Source organism: Idiotropiscis lumnitzeri, chromosome 16, assembly GCF_059441095.1.
Source record: "Idiotropiscis lumnitzeri isolate Australia: NSW breed Sydney's pygmy pipehorse chromosome 16, RoL_Ilum_1.0, whole genome shotgun sequence".
NCBI lineage: Eukaryota > Metazoa > Chordata > Actinopteri > Syngnathiformes > Syngnathidae > Idiotropiscis > Idiotropiscis lumnitzeri.
The window spans coordinates 9,374,603-9,402,239 of NC_142406.1; the positions used below are offsets into that span (position 1 = coordinate 9,374,603).

Below are 27,637 nucleotides of genomic sequence, written 5' to 3' on the forward strand. Positions count from 1 at the left end.
CATTAACCAAATACACCACAGCGTGGCGCTGTTACCTTGGGTTACAAACGTGTGTTTTGTGGCGTTTACCGTAATGCTGAAAAGTATCACTTTAAAAAGAAAAAAAGGTGATGGAAAAGTATCAAGTGTGCTTGGTGTAGCATCACACTTTGGACAAATTTCAATTAATATTTCTTATAATATCCACAAAATAAGTGGGTCCGACTTTACAAGCCGCATGTCACGTATAATATTAATATGTTGCCGTTCTACTTCAATAGTTACAGTTTCAGATGTACTTCTCGCGATACTTCCAATCTCCGCTGCAGCAGCCGAACTTGATATGCAATCAACACAAACAAATTATCGCCACACAGGTAATATCATTCATTGTCAAATATATTACTTAACAAACATTTACACTTTAAGCTGCATGCAAGTTTCGTTTAAATAGCCAACGACTCAGAAAGAGCTGTCGCCTTTTCTGGCTCTTTATTTAGCTTTGATGACAAGCGCTCCACTCGAACATATGGAATTACAACTAGCGTCTGCTCCACTTAGTGCCACTTTTTGTGTTTTTTATATTCACAATGTCGTCAAAACGACTTTCACGGATACAATGACACTTCAAACTGATTATTGCTTACGAAAGAACTTGATGCCGTGCAGCAGGTTACCGAAAGTGATTTTCTCCTCTACTTTTTCCTACCTGACGTTTAATTGAAGCTTATTTTCCACATTTCACTCACCTATTACATCTCCCCGTCGTTGTTTTAATTGCATTTTATGGTTTGCTTCTAGTTAAATCATTCTTGGTGGTATTCAGGGAAATTCAGGTGTCATATTTTGATTAAGGGCAAAAAGTAAGTAACCTGCAATCTTCTGCTTAATCAAGGCACATAAGGGTCTGAACCGTTTCGTCGTCATCATCATCATCAACTGTTTCCATGACAACCCCACCGCTAGTGTCACCTTTCCCTGGGCAGCCACCGCCTCAGCAACAGCAACAGCAGCAGCAGGCCCAGGCAGCCCGTGATGTCAACACGGCCTCGTTGTGCCGCATTGGCCAGGAGACGGTTCAAGACATTGTCCTCAGGACCATGGAGATCTTCCAGCTCCTCAGGAACATGCAGGTCTCTCCTTTCATTTCTTTCGCTCCCTCTTTCAAAAAGGAAAAGGACATGGCACGCTTAGCATCCATTTGCCACACCTTAGTGCTTTCATTACCATGACGACCGGAGGTGGAGATGCTCAGAGACTCCTGCTGACTCTGAGACTCCCTCCAGAGCAGGTGATGTTCACCATCTTGTGTCCAGACTGCAAATGAATGACACTTGAAGCCACTTCTGACTAATTTAACCATTAGCCATGTGATTGGCGCAAAATGTAGGTGTGAAGGTGGCTATTATGTAAACTAGTCCAGGTGTTTCATAACAGTCTGGCAGAAGTAAGGCAGAACACTTTTGAAAAATCCTCAATATTATGATTGCAATTATTACATGAATCTGTAGTCCAATGAACAATATCCAATTTATTATACATAAATGTTTAAATGTCTTCAGTTAGAGTTGTTAATTAACTAAACACTTGGACTTGCAATTTTAAGCCCATTCACTTTGACGTCACAAAATTCTACCAAATAAATGTGGCGTCATCTTAAATCATTCGGTCATAAATCAGATTACATCAATAATGAATAATTCTTAGGCAGTGAATTTATCTAGTCACGCTGTAAATAAATATATAAAATAAAAGAATAAATCCTATTGGCTGACCGAATATTTTTTTTCAAATTGGAGGCTTTTTGATTTGAAAATTGCTCATCCCCACTCTTCTCAGCGGGCACATTTAAAAAATAATGGCCAGGTCAAGGTTTTTTTTTTTTCTTCCTTTTCCATTTGACAATTTCACACTTGATGCCTGGGTAGGCAGGAGGTCAAACGTTTATTTTTTTTAAGACATAAAAAAAGTTAACTTACAAGAATGTGATCCCTTTAAATAAATTATTTTTTTGTGCCTTGTGTTATTAGCCAATGTTTGCATTACAAGAAATCAGTATCAAAATGTAGCGTCAAAGTTACTGTTACGCCATCATGTGGGCACGACGAACCAGTGTCACCATCGCATTTTGAACCGGGTGTTGTGTGCGACCAAAAGTAAAACTTGCAGATAGAAAATGAAATGTATGGAGCTGCTGTCACTCAAAGTGAATTCTAACAGGCCAGCCCCTTTCCAACTCTTAACATAACTGAGCCCCCTTCAAGTCATATATTCGACACAGTTCTTACTCTATACCAGGGTTGGGCAAACTTTTTGATTGGCGGGCCACAGTGGGTTCTAAAATTTGACTGAGGGGCCGGACCAGGTGCAGCTAGATGGAGTGTTTTGATAACCTCACCTTATCGGAGAAAAAAAAAAACATTTAATTTTAAATGAAAGCGAACAAAAGCATTACAACAACATATGTTTTTGAAAAACCACAGTCTTTAGAAAATAAAACATTAACAAGGTTTATTCGTTTAATTTCTTTTAAGTTCGGCCGGCCGGATTAAAACATTTAATGGGCCGCATGTGGCCCCCGGGCCGTAGTTTGCCCACACCTGCTCCATAGGCTGAATTCAGTTAATTTCTTTCCACTTCATTATTATATTTTTATAAAGCTCATTTTTTTTAAAATTAAAAACACATAATTGTGTGTTTGAGGTGATTGGAATAGCTTAATGTCACTTAAATAGATTTCAATGTGGAACATTAATTTGCCTTGAGTGAACTGAGTTATGCGCTTGGTCACGGACCTTATTCAACTCCAAAGTCCCTTGACTTCTGAGTTTAATACGTTTTTATCCATGATTTTTAGCGGCTTTAGTACGTCTGATCGCTGTTGCACTCCAAATGCAGCTCAGCTTTGATGGTGTCCTGACAAACGAGGTCAGCGTTCATGCGTTAATCATGGATGACTTCCTGCATCTGGGAAACAGCCAATCCTGCAACTTACTAAAATCACAGCCCGCAAAGATCTGCACAAACCGACCTCAGCCACTAAATGGGCACACTCGGGATTATTTATTTATATATTTATATATTCAATTTAATTTACTCAACATCTTTATCTCCCTCCCCCGCTTATCTCCCTCTCTGCCTTCTTGTCTGTCGATTTCCTTTCATATTTCTTTAACTCATTTAATCCCAGAAATTTTCACGAGAGGAAACCCCTCAATTGCAGATTAGACTGAGTTAGCGAGGCCAACAGAATATTGTGTTCAAATGCTATAAAAACACGGAGCTATGGTGTGAAAAAACCAAAACAAAACCCAAGACGTATAAATACGTCTACGGGAGGCGGGGACTACGTTTTTGAAAACGTATATGTATGACTTATGGATTGAATGAGTTAATAGTCGCTCTTCACCTCATTTGCCCCGACGGCAGGCTTGTGTCACGTTGCACAAGCAGTTCATGTCAGATGTGTCTTGTGTGTTCCGATCTGCTTTTAATTCCAAATTGACCGTCGAAGGTATTCAGATACTGAAATGAAATTGCATCTATTCGGTAAGAGTTGGAGGAGTCTGATGATTACGACACGTCGTTGGCGATCATCGCAGCCCTTCACTTGACTTAACACAACATTTCTCGTGGTTCTTCCCAGCTGCCGAATGGAGTCACTTACCACCCCAACACCCACCAGGATCGATTGGGAAAACTGCAGGAGCATCTTCGCATGCTTTCCGTGCTGTTCCGCAAGCTGCGCCTCGTCTACGACAAGTGTTCCGAAAACTGTGCAGGACTGGACCCGATACTTCCGGAGGTATGACTTGGGGAAAGAGATGTGTCTTTTCATTAATATACACTAATAGCAAGTTCTAATGTATTTGGAGGTCACGTGTATAATATGTCACACGCCATAAATCAAGGGTGGGCAAACATTTTGATTGGTGGGCCACAATGGGTTTGAAAATCTGACAGAGGGGCCGGACCAGGAGCCGATGGATGGAGTGTTTTGGTCACCTCACCTCATCGGAGAAACAAAATACATTTAATTTGAAATGAGAATAAACAAAAGCAAACTATCTGTGTTTGACACACCACAGTCTTTAGAAAATAAAACATTAACAAGGTTTATTCATTTAATTTTTTTTTTTCCAAGTTTGGCGGGCCGGATTGAAACATTTAATGGGCCGCATGTGGCCCCTGGGCCGTAGTTTGCCCACACCTGCCATAAATGATTTGATCCCAAACGAATTGTTTGAATTCCTGCAAGTTCCTTTCAGAGTTAATATTCTCCATGAAATACTCTCAAAATGTGGGCCGTTGATTGCAAATGATGTCAATTTTCACCCGCTCCAACAAATATTGCAAAAATGAGGACGTGACATGAAAGTTGACTTCGTTGCACCATACTTAAAAAAGTGGCCAAAGAGAAACCAGCAAATACAACAATTTTGGGTTGTGTTGAATTGTTTATTCATTTCCTGGACCAAAATGTCCTGTTATTTTTCAATTCAATATTACTCCAATCAACTGTAGCTTGATTGCTTTTATATTATATAGTTAGGTCCATAAATATTACGACAGACTTTTTTGTAGGGATGTAACGATTCACTCGAGCCCTAATTTGATTTCTGATTTTCAGTTCCCGATTTTGATTCTATTTATTTATTTTTTTTAATATTTTTTTTAACCAATCGACGGTTAACGTTTTTTTTTTTTTTTTTAATTTTAACATCTGCATTTGTTCCTTTTACAAACAGTAACCCCCCCCCAAAAAAAAAAATTAAATTAACTTGAGAATTTTTACAAATTATGTCAATTGTGTAGGTCAGGTGTGGGCAAACTAGGGCCCAGGGGCCACATGCGGCCCGTTCAAACGTTTTAATCTTGCCCGCCGAACTTGAAAAAAAATTAAATGAATAAACCTTGTTAATGTTTTATTTTCTAAACATTCTGTGTTTTTTTTTTTTTAAAAAGACATATATGTCGTTGCAACGCTTTTGTTCACTTTCATTTAAAATGAAATTTATTTTTTTCCGATGAGGTGAGGTTACCAAAACACTCCATCCATCTTCTCCTGGTCCGGCCCCTCTGTCAAATTTTAGGACCCATTGTGGCCCGCCAATCAAAAAGTTTGCACACCCCTGGTGTTGGTGGTTGCACACGGTACTGACCAGATTAGAAAACCACTGGAGGAAGTGCTTTGTTCACGCACACACGCACACACACACACAAACACACACTGATCTTTACTCTGGGGGACTGTTTATCTACTCCCTCTAGGTCTTTCTTTTCTATGCTTGCAGCAGATCCACTGGGCCTCTCAGGTGAGTCTCCAGCGTGTCTTTAGGCTGGTTCTGCTCACCATCCACCTTCTGGCACAGCAGCACTTAAGCTCTGCTGCACTCCCTCAATGCATGCATGAGCAGATGCACACCAGTACACATCTGTGTCGTGTCCCATTCGCAGACTTGCATGTGTGCACTGTAGCGTGTTCGGGTATTTCACAGACAGAACACACATGCCGGCTCATTGGTCACGCATTCTGCTGGGATCCATACGGCAAGGTTGTCGCTCATTTTTTGATTAGATTTAGGACTGTAGCGGACCCGCCAGTTTGTGCAGATTGGCTTTGGAGCTAATCCCCTTCTGAGGATAAAGGAGGATGTGAGAGATCAGTCCTGAATTGGAACAAATCTTCCGTGGTTCCCTCTTGTCTGGTCGTTTCGATTTTGATTTGACATTTTTGTTGAGGCATTTTGCATAGGACGATTAAAATGTCTGTTTGCCTTTGGTGGTCAAAATCAGTGGATGGATTTGTTGACTGTTGCCTCCTTGATTCTGTTTCATATCAATCCAAACATCCATCTATACTTCCATTCTGTATGTCATTTGGGTCACAGGTGTGTCGGAGCCTATCCCAGCTGACTTTGGGTGAGGGTACGCTCCGGACTGCTCACCGGTCAATTGTGAGGCTCAAATATCCATTTGCATCTCGGGGGATTTAAACTCTTCAATTATTGTATGAGTCATGGTACTCAAAGCGCTTCAACGCTCTCTCCTCATTCACTTACTGGTAAAGCAGCATTGGGAGCAAGTCGGGGTTCAGGACAATGGCGTGGTCAACAATCCCAGGTGCTACGGATCGAACCTACATGGTTTTTCTTTTGGGAGACAACTTCACCACAAGAGCCGTGCCAAATGAATGTTGCCTCAGAGCTTTCTTTGTGGAGTTTTAAATCCTTGGCGTCCAGGCAGGTCTGGGTATGTCTTCACCCCTTGATTGTGGCCCTATCCTAGAGCCTTACGGAGAATTGGGACGCTACTTGGTTCTAGTGAACGCACAAATCCAAGGGCTAAGAGATAAAACGAGGGTTAAAAGGGCTACTATTGGGACGGGCTCCTTGGGTATTCTGGTTTCCACAAATGGTCCAAAAACATGCAAAGGTAGGCTAAAGATTCTGAATTGCCCGTCAGTCTAGCGCAATCCTGTTCCTTGAGGTCGGCTGTTCTGTCTGTTTTCAATCTCTCTGTTGCAAAGACACCTGATTAAATGTTCAGGGTCGTTATCCAGCCGTTGCAGACTTTGCTGGTCTTTTTTTTAATCGCGTGTTGAAAACGGACAGGACAGCAGACCTTTAGGAACAGGATTGAAGACTACTCAATCCAAGTGAGTTTGAAAGCCCAGGACTGTCTTTGTTGTGGTGTGAACCTTCATTTAATCACCCACGGCATCCAAGTTATTGTTCTTCTTTGGGTGTTATTCAAATGCTTCTTTGCTCCCGTGGCGGCTCAGTTCAGGGCTGGCCAGCTGATAGCGCGACTCACATGCTCACCTAAGGACAGAGCGTTGTTGATCTTGGCCCCGGCATGCGCACCATTTATCATCGCGGACGTTTCAGGTGGCTACCCGACAGCCGCTCACTACTGGCTGCCCCGAACAGGAAGAGGAATCGATGACTCAGGCAGTATGACCTCATTGCAGCCCAATTTGCAACAGACCCGATTTAATGAACAGCTGGGCCAAAGGCGCGTCGGTGTTTCTCCTGTTCTTCCCAGCTGTTGTTGTGGCCTCATTCTGAAGCCCTTGCATACTCCAATAGTTTTTTTTCTTCTTTTCTTTGAGCCTTCACCCCATTTGGCTTTTCCCTTTAAATATTTCCTTCACGTTCAGTCGGTTGTGCTGCCTGCCTTTCTCCCTTTCATTTAATTATTTATTATTCCGGTTATTGCCCACTTTTTTCTTACAAAGGGAGGCAACCTGGTGAACTTCATTAGCCCATTCTTCTCTGTCAAGGCAGGAAACCACATCCATCTTTCCACGGAGGAGGCAGGGGGGTTATGACTCACAGGCACACACGCGCGCTACAGTCGTCATCCATCTTAGCGCCCTCACTCAGCACATTTTAGTTTAGTTTTTCATAGTCAATTACTATCCTAGATCTTGCCGGTTTCTTTAATCATTGTCCACCATTCCAACACGTACCCAAATTACAAACCGAGCAGACAATGTCACGAAGCAACAACGATTATTCAAATTTTTTCACAATTCAAGTTATTGACTTAATGTTTTTTTTTTTTATATGGCCTCAAGTTGTTGAGAGAGTTTTTTCAGTAAACTTTTAACTCTGGATTGCACAGGCTGAGGCTATTGGTTAGAATCTCTGCTCCGTTCTTTCTTTTCTTTTCTCTTTCTTTCTTTCATTTGATGGCTTTTATTTTATTTTGGTCTTTTAAGTTTATGGATTCACTCCCCAGCTCTATTGTGACCATGCCAAAGTATCCTTGAGCAAGATACTGAATCCTCAGTTGCTCTTGGAGCTGTCACTTTACAACCGTGCCTATATTGCCCATTACTCACTGTGTGACCGAAGGAGATGACCGTATAAAAATGCAATCGGGTACCTTCAAGGTAAAGAAAAGCGCTATTCAAGTCGGCCCATTTGCCATTTTTTTTTTTCTGGAACACATCTACTGCATGTGACGACAGCATGTATCGTGCTCCTTCTTTCTGACATGACCACTAGGGGTCACTGTGATATTAAATAGGTCCAAGCCGACATGCTTGAAGGCCCTTGCATATCAGCCCCTCTGTGGTGTGGAGTCGACAAGGTCAAGCACACGGGGGTGTTTAAAAATGAATGAATCCCCCACTTTCTGCCCCTGTCTTTCACTAGTGAGTCTTCCCTTGCACTCAACTTACACAGAATCCCCATTTTCACCACGGCATAGGGAGAACGTGGCCCATAAATGCATCATTTTAACCCGTAATTGCACTCAAACGTATAAGTAATGCTTTGAACCGGCAGAGGCACAAAGGCGGTTTATTTCCAGATTAAAACCGCATTAGGACACATCTGGCTTAATAACATACAGGAATCTGTTCCCCCCCCCCCCCCCTGTCCGTTCCAGCAACTGATACCCTTCATGGAGGATGACGGCACCAAACATGACGACCACTCAGCGAGTCAGAACCGCCCGTCCGCCGAGGACAGGAGAGAAATCCAGGAGGTCAACAAGGTATTGTTGTCAATCCGAGCCTCACGCTCAGGGTTGCGCGCTTTCAGTTCCAACGACAAGGTTGCGCGAGTACCTCGTTAAAAGTGCAACACCCTGTTCCTTTTTATTTCTTGTCTATTTGTCACACGCTTTCCAGGACCTTCCGACACGTTTGAGTTCTCGTAGCTCTCTTTTTCATAGTTTCTTCTACGTGATGACGTCAGCTCGCTCGATTTTGCCTTATCTTGCCCGCTTCCTGTTTGATATTCTCTGCGAGGGGAAATCTGTCCAGTCACTTAAAAAAATAATCAACTTAATTTTCCTGACCTTTTGAGACACATGATGAGGGCCATGTGGGAAAGGCAGTTTCTATCAGGTTGTGCTGGGGAATTTCGGGAGGAAATTCCCATGTGTCGGACTGGCTGGTTTGAGATAACGTTTTTTTTTTGTTTTTTTTTCTAAGTAAGCCAACTGCATGCGAACATGCACGATGAATATTAAATTATCTCCTTCTACCAGTAAACCACGCCAACACCCTTTTTTTTTTTTTAAAGAGGGCCTTAAGGGTTCTAACAGGTGGATCATATGGTTTGGTTTTGAGTGGGTGGGTGAAAAGGGAAAAATAAGATCAGGATTATTATTATTATTTTTTTATGGGCAGTTTTCTGTGACTGCTGTATCAAAAAATTATTAATAAATTATATATATATATATGTGTATATATATATATGTATATATTTTTTAAATTTTTTGTAATTATTATTATTTTTTAATAATTAAATAATAAAAATGTATCAATCGTACTAATATGTGCACCATATCTAATTCTTTTGGTTGTTCATAATGTAATATTTTGGGACATTGGTAATTGTGGTATTTTCTATGGTCAATTCCGGCGTTTCGTTCCATATCCCAACTTTCGTTCGGATCCGTTCTCACACATCTCCATTGAACACGTAAAATATTGTGATTCTCATATGCAATAATTAAACAACGACACACTAACTTAAAATGCATATCTGGATACATGACATGATCTTTTTCCAGACAGCGAACTTGAGCAAAAAAGATTTTATTTTAGCTGTGGTGTTGACTTTTTGAGTGGTCTAAAATGTCAGCCCACTCTTAAGAGCTTTTTCAAATGTGTTACCTGTCAAATGTGTTTTTTGCTCTGCTCTGATAGTGCGGCCTGTGACGTGCGGCGCAGATAACGCTTCTTTAAACTGACACGCCGTGTTGTCAGTCAAGTCTGAAAGTCTTTGTACAGATTGCATCCACCACCGTGGAAAAATATGTACGCGCCGCACACTTTTTGAGCAGCCCGACAAAACAAACGAAAAAAAAAAGCACCATGATGCTTTTCATATGAAAACATGTAACGGAAAATTGCTATTTTATCAACGTCGTTATCGGAGCACTCAAAAAGTCTTTGTCAAAACCTCCCTCGATGTTGTGTAGCATTTTCCACCATAGATTGCTTTTGGCACATTGCTTCATTTTTTCGTGTCCCATTTCCAGCAAGCAGTGCAGTTCCATTTGCTTTGGCACACATCAGGTTGATTAGTTTCTACTGTCAAAATGTCAGTGTCAAGGGGCAGCAGTTGCTCCGGTCGTATGGAATGAGGGCTTATAGAAGGAAAAAGTACGCAAATCTGTTGTTTGACCGATTGCACTCTGCTTAGTCATCTTAAATTAAATTTTGTCCATGAATAGTTGAGCTAAACGTGTCTTAATATTCATCGACCGACCGATTGTCGTGAATTTTTGCGTTATTTTCAATTGTCCCCCTTGTGTCTCCAGCGAAACTAAAAGCATTGACATCACTGTTCCAGGACTTTTGAAGGGGGGAGTGTCCTGTAGAACTGCAGGGAAGTACCGAACGACGGCAATTCGACCAAGATCGTTTGTGATGCTGTAGACTACGCGTACTGCACGATTCACTGACACGTCCCAGCTAGCATGAAAGCCTTAATCAGCTCAACGTCTGAGATGAGAGGACAGTAGCAATAGACCCTGCTGAATCAAAAAAAAAAATATAAAATGTCGGAAAAGCCCATTAAAACAGCTGAATTTAATCAGGGATTATCAGACGCAGCGGCGGACTGACCTACTGGGAAACCGGGTTTTCCCCTGGTGGGCCACAAGACAAAAAAAAAAAAAAAAGAACTCTCAAAATAGCGATATTGCGATGTTCATGACATCTGCCCCAGCGTGGCAAGCTAAACTGAGTTGTAACTGCTTGAAACGTGAGTCATCGCTCCAAAGTCATGGCTAAATTCACGTTGCTCACGACCCAAGTCAGAAACCAGTCGGTTACTTCCCTGCAGTTCCCGTATTTGATCAAACTGCTGTAGGTTCAGGTGTCACTTAGCTTCCCGACCGTGGATGTGTTTTGTTTGTCAACGTGTACATACGGACTGAATGAGAGCTTTTGTTCGAGGTTGTTTTTTTGGTTGTTTTTTTTGTTCCCTCTCGCACACATTCACCGAGTGTGTTTGTGTGCATGCAGGTTGAAGCCCTTCTGTTTCTTCCCTCCCTTTCTGTGCATTGCTGGCTCCGTACAGATATTGCATGCCAAGCTGCCTGAGTGTGCCGCAATGATAATGGTCCTAGGTCACGGGTGTCAGCGGCAGCAGAAAAGGAGAATTGGTTATTTTTAAGAGCTGCTCAGCGCTCCCCCGGCTGCTTTTAAATGTTCACACAACGGGGTGAACCCTGAGCTCCGCCGTGTTCGGCGTCATCCCAAACAACAACGGAACAAAACAGAGCGAGCGGCATTTTGAGCACAATGGCTGGAAAGGACTGCGAGTACTGTTAGGTAACATTTGCTTATAAAAAGCATTGCAAACGTACCGCAAATGAGCAATCAATAGTCTTGCAAAAAAAACCACAAAAATTTGCATTTTTCGCCCCCTATTAGATACTGCGACGAGATAAACAACCTTGTTTGTAACGTGACCTTCCCCCAATGCGACGCATTAGCATGCAAATTGAGTTCTGTCAAACGGTCCAAGTATACAGTAGAGAGGGTGCGACGACGGCAAATTTGCTCTCAGCAAGTGTTTTCTATTCCACTCGAGAACTTTGTAATAGATTTCAGTGGATAGAAGCTCCCTTGTATGCTGTCGGCCATGCACTGCTGGCGCTTACGTCTGCATGCCAACATTCTCCCGAACATGTTTATATTTATGTTCGGCAGCTTTCATGCTGACCCGTTTGATGTGGTTGCATGAACAATATTTCTGTTTTTGCGTCGAGTGCCCCAAAAAAAACAGGTCAAGGTTTTAAAGCGCTCGCTTACTGGAACTCAGGACAAAATCTGTACATTCACAGGGAGTGTAAATCGAATGATGAATGTGTTGCGTGATTGGCTGATGACCAGTTAGGGTGTAACCCGCCTCGGGCTTCAAGTCAGCCGGGATAAGCTCCAGCACGCCCCGTGTCCCTCGCGAGGCTGAACGCTACAGAAGATGTACGTTCTGAAGGGTAATAGTGGTCGTCTTGCATAATTTGTCAAGCCGCTGTAAATCCTACTATCGCTCATTGCGTGACGAAATAAATCACAGAAAAATGTATCGACAATGCATCATGTGGCTCAACAATTGTCACGAGTTTGAGCTCTAGTCTGAGTTGAATAAATCGCTGCGTCAGCCTATGGAGAGGAGGGGCGGTAAACTTGTTTCCATCGTAGGCCCGATGCTGTTTATCTTATTTTCCCTCAAGACACAGACGATGAACTGTTACGAGTGTAACGGTATGCCAGAAAATCTTACTTAGGTTTGTTAACTGTTACCGACATCAGACATTCCAAAAAATTAAATGGAGCACAATTGGCCGCCACTCGAGTGAAATGGGGAAACAAAATCTGCAAAATTGACATTCTCTTTTGGTATATATTTTTTTAAACAAAAGTGATAATTTTATTTATTAAAAAGTCAAAACATTCCGGTGGTTTTGGCAGGTTGGAACGGATTAGTGGAATCCAATTCTTTTCAATGGGGAATGATAATTTGGTATCTAAACAAATGGAGTTAAAAACCAAATTAAATTTGAAAGTCAAGCTACTACTGCTCAGACTTTGAAAATGAGGCTTCCCGTTACATTTCTGGGTGGAACCAACTTCTTTGTTCTGACTTTATGGCACAGCGTCATTAGAGTTTCATATTTAATGCTGTGAGTCATCAGACTTTGCTGCCATAACTCGGCCTCGTGCGATTAAATGTTACCAATTCGTCTAGATCTGTATACGTCCTTCAAATAAATCAATCGAGTAAAAAAAAAAATAAAAAAATTAGGATGTTTGGAACTGGCTTTGAACCAAAATGTCTGTCATGGTCTTTACAATCTTGATAATTATTTAACGCTCTCTGGCCCTTGAGTGTGTGCCTCATGTGTTTGAACATATTTAGCCGGGATTTTTATTTATTTATTTATTTATTTATTTTTTCCCTCCGGGCTTCCCAGCTGCACATTAAGGCGGCAGCATGGGCAGCAAGCTTTGGGGGAGTTAAAGTGGTTAGTCCGATAAGCAGCGTAAAGATGCGGCTGGACAAGAGAAGCAGATGTTTGCAGCCGGGCCGCATCTGCCGCCGTTGCCAGATCGGGATGAAGCGCGGGGCGGGGGGGGGGGGGGTAAATGGGAGTGGAGTGCGATACCAGAGTCGGGGGGGGGGGGAGATAAACGAAGGAAGAAAAGGCCCGTGACGGATGACGAGACGTTGCTCAGGTAAAAGGCTTGATGGAGAAAGAGGTGAAAGATTTGTGATAAGCGTGATAGAAAGGAGAAACATGGATAGATGACTTGCTGATGGCGAAAGGCAGAAAGAGAAATGGACTATCAGGTGTTGGGAGAAGGATGGATGAGCAGATAGCGGCTCTCAGACGGAGTGGGCACCATTTCGGACTGAAGGGTTAAAAAAAAAGATGACAAAATGTGCGACTCAAACAAACAAACGTTACGAGAGAGTCAATCCGCCATTCGTGAGTTTTTGAAATGCTCGACCGAAGACGACGGGTTAAGATTGATGAAAGAATATAATGATGGATGTGTCGACGGCTGCGGATCGTCACGTCAATCAGTTTCACGACAAAATAACCCGACTGATAAAGTTGGGGCGGGTGGAAATGTTCCCGTGAGCAAATTCTGAGGGGAAGATTGATGATCAAGTCAACGATAAGTCCGAACGTTTTTCCAACTTTTGCGCTGATAAGTCAGACTGTTGAAGATCACATAAAAAAATTGCCACGTATATATATATCGGGAAAAAATTGCTCTCATCAATCGCGTCACGTCAATGAAAGTCTAATCAAGTGCCAGTAGAAGAAGATTTTAAAATCCTCCGCATTTTCTTCACGCCGGACTCGCAGTAGAATAACCTCGGAACAGGCAGCAGCCTTGTTATTATTCGACGGGAGAAGAAAGTGGCGCGAGGAAATCCATTCAAGTGCACGCTCCCAAGACGCCAACACGGTAAACACGAGTGTCGATTTGACACCACATGGCCACGCTTTTCCAATCCCCGACTAATCCTCCCGTGCGAGAGAGAGACGACCGGAAAAAGACACAGTTGAAATCCAAAATGGACGATGCAGCTGTGGGACTGTCAGGCGTCACGTTAAGAACCCGCTGAGTCGTCTTCCACTAGTGTCGATGTGGTATGCTTTGGATCGTGAGCTGTTTCTGCCCCGCGAGCCAAATAAAATAAATAATCGTTTATTTCCAAAGTTCTGGAGAAGTTGGACGATTTGCAATCAAAGATTTTCCCTTTCCTGACCAGGATTTGAACCTCAATCTTTGTGCCCCACTCCAGATGGCCCAAATCCAGTCTTCAACCCTTTCGGTTGGGTCAAAATAATGAACCCCACCCAAAACGGTCCTGCATGTTTTAGTTTGTCGCACGAGCAATCAACGGTTAAAAAAAAAACCCAACAAGTCCCTAAAAATGTTCCGAGCCCATTTTGATCACCTGACCCTGCTTGACACTCCGTCCTCCTGTTGTCTCTAAAATCTCGCCTCCCTTCATTTTCATTCCCGAAGCTTTTTGTCACTTCCGTCCAAACTCCACATCCAAAAACCCTTGAACCCGTTGCCTACCTCGCTTCCGTCTTCAGAACTCCGAAGACATAACCTCCCGCCCCTTACCTCCATGATTGCGTTGGACAAGTAAGAAGTGAGCGGAGAGGGTCGGAATGGCCGAGCGGCAGATAAATGAGCCCGTCTCGCTAACGACGGGGCGTCGTGGCCGTGAGCGATAGCCTTGCTCTCGTTATCTGTCCATTGGGGTAATTGCTGTTTGTCGGAGTCTGGCTGACGGATGCTTATGCCATCTGGAGGGAGAGGGAGGGGGAGGGGCAAATCTATCCCTCGCCGCCAGTGTCTTTACCGTGCGACAATATGTATTCAAATTTAAGTGCGCTTGAAAGTATCGTGGTTTTTGTCCGGCTCCCCTTTTTTGGTGTGCCCCGACTCCATAACGCAAATTCTCTCGCGTCCGTTCCGCGACTCGCTGTTTATGTATGAAGTTTCTGCGCGTGGAAGAAACTAAATAATGTTTGCATAAATATTTCACAAGCATTAGCCATAATTCATTGGCGCCTAATGGCTTGCGATTGCTCAATCTGCGTGCCTCCGACCCCCCCCCCGGTGCGGTAGAATGCGATTGTGCATATCAATTCGAGGTCCTTCGTTAGATGCAGTGTTGTAATAAATAAATAAATAAAAAAAAATAAAAAATTGCAGTCACACCCATGTGACGGCAAATTACATCCTTAATGAATCGCCGGCGTTTCTGGTCGCTTGCCAATTAGGACTGGAAGCGGCATTTAACTCGCTGCTCATTTAGCCGCAAGTGCTTCATGCCGGCTGTCTGTCGCAGCTCCCGTCCCCAAATATGTGGAAAAGGCAACCTTCTGTCTGACTGATGGAGCGAGGGTGCTTTTTTTTTTTTTTTTTTTTTTGCACGATGATTCATCGCGACTCTTGATAATCATTCCATCTGGGTCGTCGGCACATCGCTCATCGTTTGTCTTCGCCGGGCTTTCCTTTGCATGTCTCTGGAATGCTTCGGAGATGAGCTTTTATCCCCAAAAAGGGGGCGGAGGGAGGAGGTGTTGTCACGCCGGACCTATAAGACTCGGCCTCCATCATTCCTCCACCGAGCAGAGTTTTCTATCCCGCCCCTCCCTCCCTGGGCCGACGCCTGCCACCGCCACTTTCCTTGCGTTTGATTTGATACCAGCCTAAGTGTGAATAAATTCCTGTCACAGCCCATTAAGGAGGCCTTGGAGAGATCTGGCATGTTATTAATTCTCCACAGCTCCTCACTTTCGCCGCCGTCGTCTTGGCTTCGCTATCTCTCTCGCTCTCCGCTGCTCTTCTCGTGCACTCTCACCCCCCCCCCCCTCCTCCGTACTCGGTTGCTTTCTTAATACCCTGTTAATTACCGTGTCTGTTCTTTGGATTCAAATGAGAAAGGGGAGAAATTAAAAAGAAGGGGCGGGGGTTGGGTTGCCATTTCAAATTGAAAAGCGATCCATCCACGTTGTGAGTTTGACTTGTCTCACTTTTTGCAGACCTGTGAGGGAGGTGCTTGGCGGAATAAATTGCGGCGCCACTTGCGGTTAATTTGATCTAAAAAGCAGGTGGGTGAGCCTTCGGAAAATCTGTTGGTATACAAACCCCCCCCCCCCCCCAACTTGCCGCAAGACCGGGTGGGAGGGATGGCTTGACAGCTGCTTCATGTTCACGATCCGTTCCCCCGCCGCTGCCCCCCCCCTCCCTCTCCGTATCTTTTTTCTTCTCTTCTATCCCTCGTTCGTTTTTATTTATTTATTTTTTTTTACCACATCCTCGCCACTACGCGCCTTCTCCGAATTAGTAGGCTGTTCACAGCAGGTGCCCGTACCTCGGTCTTATTAGCAGCCTCACGTGGCCCATTAGAGGCGGTGTGTATGCCAACGGGTTTCTAATCGTTTTGCCAAGGTCAGAAGGGCAGCGTGGCCGCAAAGCTCTCAGCGAGGAAGCGTCGGGGAAATGTTCGTTTAGTGTCGAGGGAAACCCCAATTATTCAGGTTTTGTGTTACGCTGCCACGTACAGGAAGCACTGAGCGCTTTGTGTCAGGGTGGCGCTTCGCTTATAACAATTCTTTACACCAAAACAAAGACTTTTTTTTTCACTCAATTTTTCTGGACTAGTGGATCACTGTTGAATCGCAACCAAAAACATAAAGGAAAGAAAAAAAAAAATGATTATCCGCTTTGATATCCCAAAGCACGACTCTCTCCTTTATAGAAAGATCCACCACAGACTTGCGTAAGCATCAAACACTCCAAGTTCACATAAAAAGGCTTTAGTCAAAGAAAGATGTTTTTCATTTACTTTGAAAGGAATCACAACTTCAGGCAGTTCTCGTGTCGTCAGACGTCCGCTGGGAGTCTCAACACACAAGGGGCTTTTACTTTTCGCAAGACTGTGTATTTTTTCTTTCAATTTAAAAAAAATATGAATGTCATTTTGGCTGCATTTTGGAGGTGACTAGTTGACATTTCAAAATGGCTTTCAAAGTCAGCGTTTTTGTTCCTAACTAAACACCGAAAGAGGCGACCCATGTGCGAGTATGTTCGATCCAAAGTGAATGATGAGAAAATGTTCGGTCTTTTGGGACTGAAGTCTTGAACTCATCCGCTACCATTGACGGCTAAACACGTCAAAGATCCATATTTATTTATTTTTTTTTACTCGGCTGGTCGTGAATGCGTTGGCTTCTTGCGAACCACAACTTAGACCGAAAAGCCGTATTTCAAAACAATTTCCCCAAACTGCTGCCAGCCCTTTAAAATTCCTCCCATGTTTATTTACTGTGCAGACGTGCACAGCTGTGACTTAAATGATACGAGCTCGCCACAGAAAGTGATGAAGTTGGACGACCTGTCTGCCTTGAGTAAAATAATCTCCACCCGGTAAACATTGCTCAATGGTCCTCAGGTTTAGCTCGGCTACCCACCGTTGGCTTTTAAAGCAACCTTCTTTGCCCCTCGATCATTAGCCGTGAGGACCAAATCAAAAAGGTAAACCCCAATCAATGGGTGTACTTGGCAGGCACTCAAGTGCTTAGCGGAGACGGAGGGCGTGCCGACTCGCGGATACCAAAAGGCTAAATTGATCCAACGCGTTCCGGGCCCAGTCAGCTGACACTGCAGTCGTTCCGCCTCAATGCTGAGCGCGCTCGCGGTCGGCGAATGCGAGGATGACAACATTTCGATTGTATTTCTGCCACTTTGGCAAGAGACGACTTTATCTGCCTTCGGACTCCCTTATAAAAAGCTTTTTAGTCCCCAAGGAAATCTCAATCCAACCCCAACCCCGCGGTGGCACTTAAACCCTCCCCTTTGAGGAACGCCGTAAAGTTTATAAAGTCAATTAAGTATATATTTTTTTCTTTTAAACGAGTGGCAAATGGAGTCTGTTTGGCCTGGCTCCCTCTGGGTATTCGATCAGATGGTGCGACGCGACCCACGTCGGCTCGCTGTTCCCCAGGCAGGCATGGAGCAGTAAGCAGCTTACTTCCACAAGTTTGACTTTGCTCAAGTTTCCCAATTTGTGGGGGATTTTTTTTTTGGGGGGGGGGGGGGGGACAATCAACTGGTGCAAAAATGAGTTAGTCTCCCAGTTGACTAGTCGGGAGCTTGCCATATAAATTCAGTGGGATGCGTCGTTACTTCGGGACAAGCGACTGCGTGCCTGATTGGCTGCTGCTTTATTGTCACCTGACCTTTTTGATTCTCATCAGTGTCACGGAAACGCTGCCTCACACACGGGTAGATCAAATGAATGCAAGTAGCAGATTTAGTGTCATGTCCATCATGCTCCATCCGCTCCCGGCAGTCATTTCTCTTCTCGATTGTTGTTATGACAGTGATCAGAAGTGAGCTACAAGCGAGCTACAAGCCGCAGATCAAAATGACGGACAGGCGATTGCCAGAGAACGGTGTACTACCTTGTTAACAGCGATGCTACATTATAAAGTACTGTGCCAAAGTATTTATGTCAGATTTGAAATCGCTGACAAAACATATTCCCAATATGACGGTATTTGAGTGACCGTACAATTATAAGGTGCCCCGTATGAAAGATCATCTGAATGGTGGAGTAGCTTATAAAAGAATAAACGTGGCATATGCAAGTAAAACCATTTGGTATCTGACGGTTGCTCGTTTGCAATTTCAATACACCGAAACAAAGTCGCACCTTTTGGTATCATTCGGACGACGGCGTGATTCCGACTGGCAAAACCGAAACGGAAAAGTGTACTTCTCTCCACTCTGCTCCCCTCCTCTCTTCTAATCCCTTCCCCTCACTCACAGACACTTACACTTGTAATTCCCAGCCACATCCACAGAGTCAAAGCTGCGATTTGAGTTGCCAGCGACAGGGCGGATTAGCAGAGGAATCCTGAGTGAAAGCACATTTATGCTCCACTTGCTACATAGCACCCCCCCCCCCCCCCCCTTGCATGTCATCAAGCGTGCGCACATATTTGAATCTCATTCGCTTCCGAGCCGCCGCCGCTATCTCAAATCTGCTCTTCAAAAAGCAACAGCGGGATTCTTAATATTCACTGAAAGCGTTGCGCTCTTGTTTTTGATTTTACATTAAAATGGGGGGGGGGAAGTGCTGATAAATGATTTTATTCATCTCGTAATACCATTACAAGATTAGCTTTATTTTTTTATTATTTTTTTCCATACCGTCTAAACGAAGCAACAACCCCCCCCCCCCCCCCAATCGGCTTTAATGTGATGATAATACAAGCATAATTAATGGAGCGATGGCAATTATGAAGCTTGATAAGCGTGCAGATTTGACAAATCCCAAGCGTTAACCAATTACTTGTCTGACGCGCCCATTGAAGAATGACTTCAAGCAATGCGGTCGTCAACAGAAATAGACTTTTAATTGAAAGCAGCCTTCAAAAGGCCCGAAAGCATTTCAGTGAAGCGAGTTCAGATAAGAGATGTTTTACACAGAATCCGTACAACACAAATGCATTGATTAGGGAATCGGTTGGAGTTGACATTTCAAAACGCAGAGTTGTTGATCCTTTGACGATCGTGCTGTTCTTTCCTCGCCCAAATTTTGGGAGACGGTCTCCGATGAATTTCGTCCCTGAGCGGCCGAATCGTATCTCAATGTCTCTTTGCTTTGCGATCCCTCCCTCGATCACACAGGCTTCATCAAAAAAAATGTTACTGCTTAGCAATCTACCCGTTTGAACCTACGATCCAACTGCTTCGCACATGTGCAGATGGACCCTGAGCTGTGCAATTAATCAAAATGTAATCTCGATTTCGATTTTGACTTCTTACGATTGCATAAGCATTACAATCGAAAAAAAAAACGATTAATAAGCAAAATGGCACAGTCTTTGCAAATCCCCCCACATTGTGAAATCACCGCCAATGCGCCGTGTTGCTCTTTTCAAGTTCACTAAATGAGGTCTTTTTGAGGGAAACGTTCAAGATTTCATCGAGACTGTCGGGATATGAAGACAGAACTAACGGAACCCTCTGCCGTCCATGTGACTTTTCACAGGGGCTGCAACTGATGATTGTTTTAATAATCGATTAATCGGTCGACTATTTTTTTCGATTAATCTGTGAATCAAATGGGGGGGGCATGTTTGACTTGCCATTCATTCCAAAATAGGACATTATTTCAAATGCAAATAATTAAGATTCAGTGACTAGTTTGTTGTGTAACGTGTGTCAGAAATAAATGCAGATTTTTTTAAAAATGTCTTGTTTGGAAAAAACACAAAGACCTGCTCTCATGGAGGACTCGAGAATCCTGAAAATATTTACTGTTGAATTTAAAATTGAGTGGATTTGAACAATTTAAAATGAAACAAAGTATCCAATCGATTATTAAAATAATTGTCAAATAATTTGCAAATTGATTAGTCGATTAATCACTTAATTTTATTTTTATTATTTTAATTTTTTATTCATTTATTTTTTCTAGCTTTATAAGCAACGCAATTTTCATGCACCGTACGCACTCACGGGCTCATTCTGTCGACCTTACGCCCTTGATTGTTTGATCCCTGACACGAATATGCGACAACCTCTTTTTACTGGCATTAAGTCCAGGGCCACGTCATTGCGTTGACTGGGACTAATCCCAAGATCGTTTAAAAATCACGATCCGTTCATAAACATGCCAATCACATTGAACTGGCTCTGGTTCTTTGGAGCCAACGCCAACACAAAGTGACTCTGTGAGCTTTAGAGAAATTATTTCGCAATTCTGTGCCCTTTTAGGAATATGATCTGATATCACATCTGGTGCTTGCGCCACTATCGGTAATACCCTCAATCATTTAATTAACGCAATGAAAGTGAACACACCAAAATGCTTTTTAGGAGGACAATCGTTTTCTTTTAACTTGGTTGTCATTTTAGTTACCAACCAACAAAGACTTTTGCCCAACATTATCCTTCTGTTCTTTCATCCGCGCGTTTATCGGATAGAAATCACATCTGACACCTTTTCGGCGCTCTTTTAGAACAACAGCACTTCCTTCTTTACTTTGTTGCATCGTCACTCGACCACCATTCCAAGGCTGCTTATCAGGGTGTCACCAGGAGCCTTTTACAGATTGAAAAAAAACAAAAAAGACATTGAACTGGAATTGTGCGGTCGACTGTTGCGAGACAAGAAAAGCGAGAGTGCACCTGAAGCGTGCGTTTCGCGTGCGACGGTCTCGCCATTCTGACACGCGGGAGATGGCGTCAAGGTCGCAATCACCCACTTTCTTCTTGGCATTGCAAACACAACACATCAATGAGGCCTTCCTGGTACTTGTGAGGCTATAAAAGCAATATTGTTTGCCTGAAGTTGCAGAAAAAATTTATTTTTTGCGATAATAGCATTCGAGTCATTTGCATATCAGCAAGCTTCTTATAATGAACGTTTGCTGCCTCTGTCGTATTTCCAACTGTTGAAAATGTGAAATTTCATATCTGGTTTTATTGTAAGTGCTTGGCTGTTTATGTGGAGCGGGAATGAAATGAGGCAAATGTGTTGCCTCTGAAGCCACACTCACTCGGTTCTGCTTGAAATTGTCATGACAAGTGCACTTAATTGTATGTGCTTTCCTTTAAAAGCTTTAAGGAGAAAAAAAAAAAAAAAACGTTCAACGATACAGTGCTCTGTTACCTGAAATTTCAAAGGCTTTGAATACCACCTCGTTAATACAACGTAAATGGCCAGGTTATTTCAAAAGCTGCTCATCGGGGTAATGAGGCGTATCATGTCGAATCCACTCGTGTGGCGACGCGCTTGCGCTCAGAATAAAAGTCAAAGCGGGAGATAGCAGAGGGGACGATCAAGGCAAGAGTGTTCGTATGAAGCAATGAGCGTCCTTTAGAGAGCCGGCGAGAAACTGGAAGGCCTCCAAATGTTCCACTCAGGATTATCTTCAAGGACAATCAGCTAAACAGTTGATATTAAGAGAGGCGTGTGAAATCGATGGCTCAAGGTGTTATCGGCGGTGCGGGAAAAAGCCGCCCGTAATTAGTCATGGCGAAAGGAGTGTTGCCGAGAGACGGAGATGGATTTCATCTTCATAAGATTTCACGGCAGATGCAGTCGGCTCCTGAGCGAGGTACTATACGCGCCGCATTAATGTTGCATTTGACAAGTTGGGGAGTAACCGCGTTCAGTCGGGCGTAAACAAAAAAAAAAAAAATTAAGTCTGACTCCTGCCGTTAAAACTTTCTCCATCATATGGAAAAAAATAAAATCATTCACCGGAATATTTTACGGGAAGCGTTTCTAGCCACTGCTGAGATGCGGTGTATCTCCAAATAGTTTTTGGGCGATGCCGTTATCGATTGTTTTAACCAGACTTCATGAACGAGTATTTTGCGAGTATGCTAATCGGACTTTTTCTTCGTCGTCCTGCGAAAAACACGCGTGTCCAATTTAGTTTTATTTTGACATTATTGGGACGTACAAATACAATTTTGTCAGAAACCCTATTCACGTAAAAAAAATAAAAAATAAATAAATTATTAAACTTTGCATCTTATTACCAGTATTCGCGACTCAACTTAAATTGTAGGCGATACTGTAGCCTTAAAATTTTTAGCTCTACACATTTCACGCGAACCAAAAACTGTACACTTTGCGGAGTTGCGGCAATGCTATGAGACTGAATCTATAAATACAAAACGAAATACTTGTATTTGTATAATATTTGGGGATTAAGTGTTTTTTTTTTTTTAAATTTTTTTTATGTAATCGGTAGTAAAATCAAATGAGTAAAATTAGTAGAATTCTCTGCTGAAGAATATCAAACACTTGTATTGTTTTTTAATTTACTTTTCATTGAACATTCATCAAAAAACGTTTTGTTTACTTCTCTAGTACGTGTAATTTAAAAGTAGCATATCTTTTTAATTGTGGACGATTTTGACCGTCGAGATTGTCGTCACTTGCCGACTTATCTTGATGCGTGTGATGCGTTTACTTCATGCATGAGACTCGCCGATGATGGAAAAAAATACGATTATTTTCATTGAGATGGAATTCACGATTATTAAAACGATTAGTCATTGATTTCAAAACTTAGTATTTATTCAACTGCTAAAATTCAACGACTCAAAACGATCAGTGCTTTTTTTGAACCCGCCTTACTTTTGTTAAATCTGAAAGGACCTTGTAAATATCGTGCAATTTTCAGTCTACCAATAAAAAATTTTTTAAAAAAAGCAGCAAAATAATTTGTAAGCATCTTTCTTTTATTACAGAAGCTGAAGCAGAAGAACCAGCAGTTGAAGCAGATCATGGATCAACTCCGCAACCTCATCTGGGAAATCAACTCCATGTTGGCCATCAGAAGTTGAAGCCCGCCGGACCGCGCGGCCACAGTATACACGAACACTCGCAGCCTGAGGAGAACTGGACCCATGAAGGTACCGCACATTTGCTGAGGTGGCACTTTATTTTCCTGAGGCGCCAAAGTGAGAAGATGAAGACGACGTGGCGTCATAACCACCGGGCGGTGGGTTAAAAATAGACAACTCACAAAAAAAAAAAACATACTCAGTTGGTGGTCTACCTCGATATTTGACATTTCAATCAGCATTAGGATTTCAATTCAACTCCCGTTTTTTTTTTTTAATCTACCTGCATTTGTATCTTCATGAGCGTTAATATCTGTGGAAACACTTGCCATCTTTTTAATCCTCTTATTTTGTGTGACTAATCAGCTTAACTATCCGAAATGTTTCAGGTTTCATCAACTTCACTCCTGAAATAAGGCAAACATAAATGTGGTTAATTTCTGTCAACATTTCTGACATTTTATGCTTTTTAAATCTTACATTTCAATCTATGTCAACTTGAACACTTTAACAAATTAAAAATATGTAATTAATAGATTTATTGTGCATCATTGAGTGATGAGTAGTGAGTACGGCTTTTAACACGAAGCAGCCAATGTGTGTCCAAATGAATTTTTTGGTCTAAATTTAGTTGTTGCGGCTTTTATTTGGGTGCGTTTTGTAGTCCGGAAATATTTACATTAATGTACCGTATTAACGTCTCTGCATGTTAAAAAAAAAAAAAGGACTCCATATCGGACTGTTCAACCTTCGCGCTTCCACCTTATCAGACTTTGTTTTTATTTTTGATCAATAGTGTAACGTGAGCTATACTGTGGACAAGAAAAAAAACAAAAAAAAACGAAGCCTCACAATAGACACCATTCGGAGGCGTCCTGAAACGGCCTCGCTGCCTTTTTATCATCCCCGCATTTAATGTCAGGTCCTCGTGTATACGCGACAATATCAGTGACTGACGTAGTTGCGTTCAATCAAGTGGCGACGGGCTTGCATTTATTTATTACGACGCGCTTTGTGCTCAACAAAGGAGGATAGATGCAATTTTGAAGCAAAAAAAATAAATGGAGAGAACCAACAAGAAAATGGCCGCCCTGTGAGTAGGATTAATAAAGCTTATTTATTCAGATTTATTATATTTCCAGGGGGCATTGCTGCATGGAGGGACTATAATTACTGCACAAATGTGTGCTCGCACAGTTGAGACAGAGGTTAGGGGGAGGAACATGTTTGCGCTCCCGATGCTGCAGACGAAAACAAGTCGGACTCATTTGGTGGTAATACGCAAACAAATTAGACTTGTCGGCTACGGGCACACGCAGCGCGATGTTTAACATCTTAATCCAGTTTTAAAATGTGAGAGATTCCAGTCTGCTGTATTTTTTCCCCCTCAATTTGTCCCAATGCAAGCAGACTGTAACATATTTTTTGATTTGCACCGTTATTGAGAGCGGAACTAAATTCTTGATTGCAGATTTGGAATCTCACACTTGCTATAAGCAATCATGATTTTTTTTTTCCATTTATTTTTTAATTTTTATTTATTTTATTTTATTTTTTACATTAGAGTCGTACCTGGACTTACAAATCCCCAACTTACTAGTTTTTTGAGCCGCATCTCGATGACATCAACAAACCTTTTTTTTTTCCCCAAGCAGCATTTTCCATTGTGCCTGCACGGTAACTCCAGGCCAGGTTTGATGAATATTTGTCATATTTTTGATACGAATGTCATTGGAATCCATAGGAAAAATATCCGACCCGCGATTTGGATAGTTGTTGACGAGAGTTCTTGAGGTATTTTCTTTTTCAAAAAACTCCAAAAGCCTCTCTTTTAATACCCACGACAGTATATTTGTAGCGGAATCTCTTCTCTCATTTGTATGTGAGCGTCGTCAACAACAGCAACAATAAAAAAAAATAAAAATAAATAATAAACTCGCTTCATGCTGATATAATCACCCCCAAAATCTGAAAACTAAAACACTGTAATTGCCGTCTCACAGCGCCTCTTTGATGAACTCAATAAAAAATATTTTGCTCAGTCCGTCTGCACGGCGGTTGTGGACCCCTGCTCAAGATTATTGTGATCATTAGCTCAGGCGGGGGGGGGCGAGCTGATCCTTCATGTCGGTATCGTTGCATGCCGACGTTAGCGTGCTTAAAAATAAACAAAAAAAAAAAAAAAAAACATTTAGCTACAGCGGCAGTTAAAATATATTTAACAGCTTTCTGGAAATCTCTTCCAATATTAGCATGTAAAATGGAACTGCATACAAACTAAGAACGAATGAAATAACTAAAATTGAACATAAAAGAAATAAAAAACGAGAGTGCTATAAAATGCAAAAAAACCCGAAAACGGCCATCTACTTTTTATGTTTAATACAATAACAACTATTTAAATGATCCGGAATGTCCCTTTTCATAATAGTTTTGACTTTGAATTTTGAGGTCTGCGCAACAAATGTTATGTGATATTGCAGTAGATTTTTTTTAAATCAATTGATCTTTGCTGAATTAACACACAACCATTCAGAAATAAAAAAAAATTAAAATGTAATTTACATTTGCTAATCATGTGTGTAGAATTTAAAACAGTTTATTAATATAATATCTGCTTTCATTATATTGTTGGGTTTTTTTCTTTTTAATTCCTTGCTTAAAATCCTTTGGGATTAAATTTACAAAAACTCTAAATTACAAATGTCCTATTCAAGTGAAGTCATTGATTAGCAAAACTTTTTTTATTTTGAGCTTTGAAATTAAATAAAATTCCCCCCAATATTAATGATCAATTTCATAGACGAACTTTCAGGGTTGATTTGAAAAATTTCTTTCACTATTGCTGGAAGGTCAAACAGTGTTTGGTTATTATATATTAGCAATATAAAACGAAGCTAATTTAACAAGTAAAAAAAAAAAAAAAGAGATATCCGAAACTATTGTTCCTCAGTTGCAAAATTGAAGTGCGTTGCGACGAAGGCGTGTCAAAGACTGAAGTGGACGAGAGACTCTGTAGTTATAGTTGGACTGATAATGTTCTCTCCCATCTCAAAGCTCTTGCTGCTTGACTCCAATAAAATATCCATCACAATATAAATAACCACAGCGGGAGAATATAAAACTCCCCTGGTGCACAGAAAAAAAAAACCGCTGCCGCATAAAAAAAAAAAAAAAGACCTCGTCCATTCTGCATGATCAAGTCGTCAAACAAGAAAAATATCCCACCTCCATTTAACTCCAGTTCAAGGTTTTATGTTGGCGACAGTTAAACCTTTAGACCTGATGGTAATGAACATTTCCAGGCGACCGTTCCCACTCGACTGCGCGCGCAGAAGTCAGGCGGGTGAAAAATGAGACTCGGGCATCGTCAAATGAGTTTATTTTCTTATAAATCATCCTTACAAAATCATCATTTGTCTATCTCATTTGTGACCTCTATAAAAGTCTTTACATAGTAGGAGGAGGGGAGAGGAGAAGGCATCAGGACAGCCACACGCATCAGCTTCTGGTGGATCACGGGGGGGGGGGCGCCATGATAAATAATCCCAAACGTGGTTGCGGCGTGCAAACGCAAAAGATGAAAAAGGGGGCGGGGCTTGCGGTGACGCGACGACAAGACGCTCCTCGGCAGTGCAAGAAAAAAAAGGCACAAATGAAGATAAACAACAATAGTCTGGCACGTTATTGTTTTGATTTGGGGGAGACGTCCCTCCATCAAGCATAAAACTTTTTTTCATCTCGACCCGACTGAGGTTTGCTTGTTGAGCTCAAATGTATCACTTCGACGTCCGCTGAACGTTTCCTTCTGCTGCAGCTGCTTATTATTCTCCACCCTACTTTTCTTTTTTTTTTTTAATGGGGCCTTTGCAATTTGACTCCCGCCGAGAGCCAAGATGGCGCAGCCCGATCCAATTTTAGATCAATGACGTATGTGATCGTCAAAGTTAAACCTCTTAAAAATGGTCCACGTTTGTACAAGCAGGACGCCAGTGGATGTTTCCCAAGGGGAGGGAACAAAAAAAAAAAAAACGCATTGTCGAGTGAAACTTAAGCTGGGCGGTGTTATTGGCGTGTGAACATAAAACTGAATAAATACTTGAACTCCCCGTAGCGATGCGGGATCATCCGAACGTGACACCTTGTAGTCTAAACAGTCCTGTTTACAAAAAAATATGTTCATGTACAGTGCAGGGAATTATTGTCAAAGCTGCAAGATATGTAAAAATTTTTTTGATTTGTGACAATCAGGCATTTAAAAAA

The 27,637-nt window shown here is 42.1% G+C and overlaps 1 protein-coding gene across 4 annotated transcripts; it reads left to right on the plus strand.

The window, feature by feature from the left end:
- Positions 1–273: 273 nt before the first annotated feature.
- med30 (mediator complex subunit 30) lies at positions 274–23,909 on the plus strand. Of its 4 annotated transcripts, none has more exons than XM_088319059.1 (6): positions 308–356; positions 781–842; positions 946–1,112; positions 3,626–3,784; positions 8,380–8,487; positions 23,279–23,909. In XM_088319059.1, coding segments are annotated over exons 2-6 (531 nt in total). In that variant the 5' UTR covers positions 308–356; positions 781–841; the 3' UTR covers positions 23,375–23,909. The 4 variants fall into 4 exon arrangements, with proteins under 4 accessions (XP_088175184.1, XP_088175185.1, XP_088175187.1 ...); XM_088319061.1 differs by lacking the exon at positions 308–356 and adding an exon at positions 377–661; XM_088319060.1 differs by lacking the exon at positions 308–356 and adding an exon at positions 377–651.
- The last annotated feature ends 3,728 nt before the right edge of the window (positions 23,910–27,637 follow it).